This window comes from Sprattus sprattus (genome assembly GCF_963457725.1).
Source record: "Sprattus sprattus genome assembly, chromosome: 1".
In the NCBI taxonomy this organism is placed as follows: Eukaryota; Metazoa; Chordata; class Actinopteri; order Clupeiformes; family Clupeidae; genus Sprattus; species Sprattus sprattus.
Genome location: NC_137920.1, coordinates 41,559,843 through 41,568,068, shown reverse-complemented (window position 1 = coordinate 41,568,068; position 8,226 = coordinate 41,559,843). Strand labels below are relative to the sequence as shown.

Here is an 8,226-nt window from a genome sequence, read left to right as displayed (position 1 = left end):
TTACAGCAAACTCTCAGCAATTCATAATAATACACGACTGAAACACCACCTGAAAAACAGCCCTCAATTTCTCTTCCAAAAGAGACTAAATCACACACTTGAGCCGATACCGAGTGCAAAAACCCTTATGTGAGTGAAATACATTCTGTAATAATAATACAATCTAAAAGTGAAAATACACATGTGGTTTCAGACAAAACTCCGCAGCTGGGCAACACATACCAAGCAAATGTGACGCAATAACAAAATCATCTAGAAGTTTAGAAAGGAAAAATTGGACAGCACTTTTTGTTGATAGTCTCATGACTTTGTGAACTCTGGCATTTCAAATGGAAGCTTAATAAATGTGTCGCACTGAGGCAATGATATTGCATGGTTAGATAGGATTGGTGAGGACCTAATATCTGCTATCAGTGGTGGTTTACTCTGGTCTTGACAAGAACTTGGGAGTACCCCAGTATGTCAATGACCCTACCACATTTTTATATTTTACACAGGGAGCCTCTATAATCCTGATGGATTGCTTGCATGTCAAAGTAATATAGATCCATCACCCAAACTCACATGGCTTTGGTCCATAATCCACTTATCTTCTGACATCTGGAATGCATACTATGTTTCTGCTGCGTCATGTTTGGTCCATATAAAAGACTGCCCACTGTGTAGAACAAAACTGCAAAGTAATACTCACATTACCTGCATTACATGTCAATTGACCACATAGGTAACGTAGTGCTTTTAGGGATCTGAAATACATCATATAGTAGTAGTAGTAGTGCGAAACTATCAGTTGGAATGCCCAAATTCTCTTCAATAGGTCAGCCAAAGTCTACACAAAATATAGATATGTTCATACTTTTAAAAAGTGTTCATCTACAATGTTTGATCCAGATCCATTCAGCATTCATTTACAAATTAAACAAATTGGTCGTTAATTTTATTCTGGCAGAAAACTATCAATCACTGTACTGCACATTACAGAGCACATGCAGAGATTCAAAGTGTGGTTCCAGAGTTGAAATGTAAGCCTATAAGAAAGAATAAAATAAAGCTCACAAAAATCAAAGCAACCAAGACAACTGAAGAAAAACGGATCTCTATTTTCAGATTCATTACTGTTGTGTTGTGACAGTGCTTTGGTAGTGGGCGTGAAAAGCTCTCCACTCTTTTAAAAAGAGAATTGATTTGACTCAACCAAATTATATTGTTTTGTTCATCCTAAATGTGTGGTTAGATTAATCCTGACGTTCCTCCAGCTGTAGGGAGATCCATCCTCTGAGAGCGAATCTGATAACAACCTTCCCTTCTCAAATCCACATCGGAACCCTTTAAGATAATGAGGAAACTGGATCACTAGATCAGAGTTAAGAGGGACTCCTGCACTAGCAGGGCAAATTTCACCGTAGCCGCGCGGAGAAGCAACGCATGTACTCAGTCGTCCAGCGGTCAGCTACGGTCAGCTCAGAGCGGAGGGATTTCTCCAGGTCAGCTGACCGTGCCCGGCGCCGATGATCCAGAGCACTGCTGCACCTCTGGGCCTCCTGCCGCTTGGCGGCTGTGTCCCGATGGATCTGGGAGAACATAACAAGAGATTTGAGAGAGATCTAGTTCTGCTAGAACAAAGTTAGACTTCAAAAGTATTCAATTTACAGGGCCACAAATGATAGGAACAACAGTGTTGGAATGGAATCAAATTGAAGGTTGCTGGTGCTTCTAAGGATCTCATGTCACTTGCAGTTCACGGACACCAGAAACAGTGAACGAGAGACCAGAGCACATCTCAGTGACTGGGATCCATTATTCATGCCTTCCACAGGTACTGTTGCAGATCTGGTTCCCTACTCTCCATTTTCTGCCCTTCTCCGTCCCAATAAGAGTGTGCCATGACTCCACAGGCTGGAGCCGTGGGACTGAACAAACACTTCACCAATATTGGATCATCTCAGCTCTTTATATTCCTATTCAATAAGATATTTTAATATCATTTCAATATAATTCAAGTTAGATGATCCAATTCACCAACTCAACATTCCTCACCTCTCCTGCAGACACTGAAGCCCGCATGCTTGATGTCCTCCCTCTGGTCTCGACGTGTCTCTCAGCCCAGCCAGGGCGCATGTACGAGCGCCTATGTTCTCCTCCACTGCACGGTTTCCTCTCCGGTGGCTGACTCTTGGCTCTGGAGGGTTTTGGTGCTGAGGACGGCCGCGGCTTGTCAACGTCACCGTCGTAACCAGGCTCAGAGCGAGGGGTGCGGCGTCGCAGATGTCTCCTAGGCTGAGGCTCTGTTGAACTGGTCTGGTGATCCGTATCGTCTGGAACACCATTCTCTGCACATCATTGTCAGAAAGCAACATGAATTTCAAAACGAATTAAAAAATAGAGAACAATGAATAGCTAAGCATGAAAGAGGCAACAATAAGAACAAAATGTATTATTTAATATAACACTGTAAAATGTTGAACTAAGTCATTGGGTTTGGCATTGATTTATATTATGGAGGTATGGCAACAGACTTACCCATGCATGAAGAAATCTCCTTACTGGGGGGGTCGATTGATAGACCATTCACTACAGTTTCTACCGATTCCTCGGTATCTTCGTTTTTGTTCCTGGACTCGCATGTCTGAAGCTTGGCTATTAAAGGGTCCAATCCCTGTTTGACTTTTGGACTTGACCTTCCACTAGATTCTGACCCACTGTCCCAGCCGTCTCCATATAAAGGTTTATGCGTTTGTTCCATAACCCGACGGGTCAATCTGTAGTTCACGGAGTCCTCGTAATTTTTGGAAAATGTGGCCCATTTAGGATCCCGGAATTTTTTCATGTATTCCGATCGGATCTTCCTCGTCACCACCTTATTATCGTTTGCCATTTTGCAACCACCTGAGGAAAACATCAACAACAGGAAAGGTCCCGATAAGTTACAGACCGTTTAAATGTATGAGGGCGGTATAGGTCTAATGTTACTGCTGATTATTTCCCCACACTTCGATGGCAATGCATGTCTGCGTGTGCATTCATCTAAACAGGCAGTGCAAGTGCAAAAACAAACGAGCACATAGCGGCCACCATGTCATTCAGGCACGTACCCTAACACTGTCAGTCTGAGCGTGGGCCTACTGCATAGCATCTATTAATATTTTAACACAACTTCTTTGTGCTACTAGCCTACTTTCCTGGAATATATTTATTATTCACCCCATATCCTCCGAGTACGTCTTTCTATCTTCTCTATAGAATGGAATTAAAATCATGCAACTACAACAACATAATAATGTGCTGTTTTTTTTCTATTTTAATGCGACTACTGTTTGTCACAAAACCATCAACATCAAGCCTAGGCTGCTTCTGTGCCAGTGCCCATCCATTACAAGGTTTACGTGGACCCATTACGGTGAATTTTCTTAACATGGGTATTGCAATTACGAGCAACAGAAAACCAACGATTAACATGTAAAGTGGCACACGACGTCTAATCGGACTTCACCTGAGCATGTACACACAGGATAGGTACATTAATAACACACGCTCCGAGTGTCTCGTCTTACCCGCTCAGATGAGTCTAGGCGACAAACTGAAGAGAAAAATGTTTCCTTTCTTTAACCATATTGCCCTTTCGAAGTACTCGGTTGCTAAATGTATCCAACTACACGACGAATTTCACCCAAGGAGTGCTGGATGCTTCCTGACGAAGCTGAGCTTCAACCAGCGTATGACGTTCCGTAAGCAGCAAGAGTGATGTTTATCCACTCAAAACGGCTACAGTGCGCATGCTCTCAAGATTAGGTATCACCGTGCGTAGTCGGTTGCCCTGATGAATCTAACTAAAACCTATAGTAGGGTAGTCAGACATATGATTTCGTCAACTCGTGATAGATAGACCCTATATCACGTCACTAAGCGGTATTTATAATGTTTGTGTTGCACTCTCAATTAGCCATGCTAGCCTCTCAACCCTCAGGGCATCCTTTGATGATTTGAGTGGCTTTTAATGAATCCCTGAATCCCTCACATCCCCGGCTTCACCTGTTGAGCCCTATAGGTGAATTTATTCGTGGTAATACCAAAATCCCTTGTTTATTTTCAATTGTTCAGTAGTTCAGGTTTCTTTATGTGTAGGCTACCCAGAGGGTAATGGCAGAGACATGTAATGGTTGATGTGTGTGTATTGACAGTGTGTAAAGGATGAAAAAAGTATTTTCCCATATTCGTGTTTCCCCCCATAGTTAGGACAAAGACATTTGTAAATAGTTCATAAGTTTTATTTCCTGTTGGTGTTATTGATCTGGTAGATGGAACAGATAATAGGACTACAATTGACCAACTTTAAGAATACAAGCAAGGCAACTTGCACCCTCTACAAGCATACATTCAAAGGATGACATTTCTCATTTCTTGATGTTTTTCTCTGTGTTTGTAGAGGCTGAAATCCTTTCAGTTTCGCGTCATTGTAACAAATAGTTGGCTGGAAAAAAACTTGTAAAAAATTGTCCCATAATAACAGCAGCGGGCTGTTGGTTCCTGAGCAAGAAATGATCCATGGGTGATTCGCTTAGAAGCATTTGCGGTGGACAATGCTGGGGCCTGCCTCATCGTACTCCTGTTTGGTGATCCACATCTGCTGGAAGGTGGACAGGGAAGCCAGGATGGAGCCACCAATCCATACAGAGTACTTACGCTCAGGTGGGGCAATGATCTAGAGCAAGGAAGAAGGAGAGAGATCGTTAAGTCAAGTGTTATACTTGATGTTAATGTTAATGTTATGCTATAGCTTAGTCAGATTGAATTGGAATGGGAAGCAGATAATCACCTTGATCTTCATGGTGCTGGGGGCCAGAGCAGTGATCTCCTTCTGCATCCTGTCAGCAATACCAGGGTACATGGTGGTACCACCGGACAAGACATTGTTGGCGTACAGGTCCTTCCTGATGTCAATGTCGCACTTCATGATGCTGTTGTAGGCAGTCTCATGAATACCAGCGGACTCCATACCTATGAGTGAGAGGCCCAAGTGAGAAAAGCTCCTTCCCAAGACAAGACAGAACAAAAGGTGGAGATGATGAACTGTTGTGTTCATGTGTTCCTGTATACTTACCAATGAAGGAAGGCTGGAAGAGGGTCTCAGGGCAACGGAAACGTTCATTACCAATGGTAATGACCTGACCGTCGGGGAGCTCGTAGCTCTTCTCCAGAGAGGAGGAGGAGGCAGCGGTTGCCATCTCATTCTCGAAGTCCAGAGCCACATAGCACAACTTCTCCTTGATGTCACGCACGATCTCACGCTCAGCTGTGAAAGGCATGTTTTTGTTTAAGTTTCAGAGGGTCATCATTTAAAGTGCAGTTTTAAGACTGAAACTGTGGCTTTGACTCTTTTTACTTACCGGTTGTCACGAAAGAGTAACCACGCTCTGTCAGGATCTTCATCAGGTAGTCAGTCAGATCGCGACCAGCCAGATCCAGACGCATGATGGCATGGGGGAGAGCATAACCCTCATAGATGGGGACATTGTGAGACACACCATCACCGGAGTCCAGCACAATACCTGAGAAGAGGAACCAGAGAGTAAGTTTACAAGTCCAGATATCACTGGGTGTGTCTGTTTATTAATCACCTCACAACTACTGCGAGTGTTTCTTAGGCAAATGTAGATGTGGGGTTCACAAACAAACCCCCTGCATCAAACTGACTCTGGGTTTGCTCATTCACATTCACTGCATCTTAGCCCTGCACGTGCCCAAATTATTTATTATTATTTAATGTTCTATCTTATAAAACATTTGTCTTTTATTATTATTCTTATTTTGTTGGTATGTTATGTGTTTTATGTCCTATGCACAACAACACCAAGTTAATTTCCTGTATGTGTAAATATTCTTGGCCATTTAAAAGAATTCTGACTCTGATTCTGATCAGAGATGTGTAGAGATGGAAGAGGGCTCACCAGTGGTACGGCCAGAAGCGTACAGGGACAGGACAGCCTGGATGGCCACATACATGGCTGGGACGTTGAAGGTCTCAAACATGATCTGGGTCATCTTCTCTCTGTTGGCCTTGGGGTTCAGGGGGGCCTCTGTGAGCAGGGTGGGGTGCTCCTCGGGTGCCACACGCAGCTCATTGTAGAAGGTGTGATGCCAGATCTTCTCCATATCATCCCAGTTGGTGATGATACCGTGCTCAATGGGGTACTTCAGAGTCAGGATACCTCTCTTGCTCTGAGCCTCATCTCCTACGTAGGAGTCCTTCTGTCCCATACCGACCATCACACCCTGGAGGAAGAGGTAGAAAGGCAGATTGTGGGAATTGTAACAACAGCGTTGTATAAAACCAATATTTGCAGCAATTGCAAATATCAGTTATTATTTTAAATCAAAAAAGGTTGAAAAGCGGAGCTTTCTAAGTTGAGGGGAAAGGGGTCGTACCTGGTGACGGGGGCGGCCAACAATGGAGGGGAATACAGCCCTGGGGGCATCATCACCGGCGAAGCCAGCTTTCACAAGGCCGGAGCCGTTGTCGCACACAAGAGCGGTAGTCTCGTCGTCGTCACACATCTTGATGGATACTGCTCAGAGACATACAGAGATGGGGTTTCACTTTTACATGCCACAAATACCAGCTCAGCTAACACCTGTCACTTGGGCTACGCATGTTAACATCCAGCCTGCACAAATCTGTGAAGAGTCTAAGACAACTTCTATGCTCCAATAGGCTTTGTAAAACAATAAGGCTGTCAAAATGCTGAGTAATTCTTAAAATAATGGCCTACACTGGAAAAACTCTGCTTTAAAAAACAAGAAAAAAGTAATAATATGGGATATATAATACTTAAAATAAGCAAAATTATCTGGAAAAATGTACAGGAAAATTTGACTTAACAATATATATATTTTTTTAAAAGAACCCAAATATATCTAAAAAACGAATGTGGTCAGACTTAAAACAATTACATTTGTCTTGATTCGGACTTTGGAAAAGCAGTTTTGTACTTCAAACCGCCTTATAATTATGAAAATTCTAGTTTCAAGCATTAATGTTAGATCATTTCACTTGCTTTAAGCATTTCAGTCCTTAATAATCTTAATATGGTATTATAACTTGTTACTGATATTTTATTACTGGTCGTGAGCAAGAAATATCTTGCCAGACAAAAAAAGATTAAAATTTCTAGGAGCACAGCTCCTACCAGATGTATGATAGGCTTTTTTAACCTATAATTAGTTCACAAATGAATAAATAATGCCTCTTAATATAAACAAATAAATGAAAATGTTTATCCATGTCTCTATTATCAGCATCATTCATTCACTAGCACAAGAAGGCAGCATGCACCTAAACTTTCTGTCAAGGAATAGGCCTACTTCAATAGTCAATTTAACTGATGTTGGTTAAAGCAATTGCCAATTGGTCTCAACTTAGCTTATGCCATTAGACATTAAGAAGGAGATATTTTGTTCTGAATAACCGTAAGCCATTGAATGTTTACCGAGCTTGTGAACTGATATACTTTAATGTCCAACTATTTATGACATTGCCCTTGGATTACTTGACATTAATCAGAGAGCTTCTCGATTATCAAATCCTTGAAATAGATTCGTCAGCCTACATGAAGTCAGAGTTGAATAGCCTACAGTTTCTACTAACTACAGTAAGTTTTAAAAGTCGACTTCACGGTCTAGCAGCGTCAAGCCAAGCCTGGTGAACGGCAGCAGCGCCAGTTGCACACACGCTTGTCAAAACAGAATAACTATTCGTTAGGTTTTATCCGTTCCGTATTCATTGGCAATGTTTAATTCGGATTTCAAATGATGTCCCTTCATGGTAAAGTATCCAAAGTATTCGATGTTCAGTATAACCTCGATGTTCAATGAGTGAGAAATCCGGTCCTGTTCAGCACACTTACCTGTGGAGTTTCCTGCCTAGTAGTTCAACCGCTGCTGGATAATGGTACACAGACATGGGGACCACCAGGATGCTTATATACTCGTTCTCTTGCACCCCTCCTTTTTTTCTCCCGGCAGCCTTCAGGAATATCAATGTATTACACAGGTATTTGCTCCGACCCCCATCCATATTTGGCTCAGATTGGTGTGTGTGGTGGGCACACTGCTCGCAACTGCTTGGCTCCTCCGTGCATACAGTGCCCGTGACAGTCCATATATGGGAAGCTAGACCCTAACCCAAGCCATGGTGTCCGAGCCGTGTATGGAAGATCAGGGGTTGTAACC

General features: G+C 42.6%; 2 protein-coding genes across 2 annotated transcripts; both read right to left on the bottom strand.

Moving 5' to 3' along the window:
* Nucleotides 1-1,397: 1,397 nt before the first annotated feature.
* On the bottom strand, nucleotides 1,398-3,621 carry ccsapa (centriole, cilia and spindle-associated protein a; the record flags this gene model as incomplete). The annotated part of the gene is made up of 4 exons (XM_080850501.1): nucleotides 3,552-3,621; nucleotides 2,521-2,886; nucleotides 2,038-2,330; nucleotides 1,398-1,571 (listed from the first exon to the last, which is right to left on the bottom strand). The coding sequence occupies exons 2-4, from the start codon at nucleotides 2,873-2,875 to the stop codon at nucleotides 1,398-1,400; spliced, it is 822 nt and encodes a 273-aa protein (XP_080706627.1). The 5' UTR covers nucleotides 2,876-2,886; nucleotides 3,552-3,621.
* Nucleotides 3,622-4,243: 622 nt separating this feature from the next.
* Nucleotides 4,244-8,055, bottom strand: LOC308372588 (actin, alpha skeletal muscle 2). The gene is made up of 7 exons (XM_080847787.1): nucleotides 7,902-8,055; nucleotides 6,424-6,563; nucleotides 5,946-6,270; nucleotides 5,385-5,546; nucleotides 5,099-5,290; nucleotides 4,814-4,995; nucleotides 4,244-4,699 (listed from the first exon to the last, which is right to left on the bottom strand). The coding sequence occupies exons 2-7, from the start codon at nucleotides 6,550-6,552 to the stop codon at nucleotides 4,556-4,558; spliced, it is 1,134 nt and encodes a 377-aa protein (XP_080703913.1). The 5' UTR covers nucleotides 6,553-6,563; nucleotides 7,902-8,055; the 3' UTR covers nucleotides 4,244-4,555.
* Nucleotides 8,056-8,226: the final 171 nt, after the last annotated feature.

Excerpts from the sequence above, each read along its gene's own strand:
- LOC308372588 (XM_080847787.1), bottom strand. The coding sequence starts at position 6,552 with ATGTGTGACGACGACGAGACTACCGCTCTTGTGTGCGACAACGGCTCC. Across the intron at positions 6,271-6,423 it reads TTGGCCGCCCCCGTCACCAG|GGTGTGATGGTCGGTATGGG; the intron begins GTACGACCCCTT and ends CTCTTCCTCCAG. Across the intron at positions 5,547-5,945 it reads CGCTTCTGGCCGTACCACTG|GTATTGTGCTGGACTCCGGT; the intron begins GTGAGCCCTCTT and ends TCCTCTTCTCAG.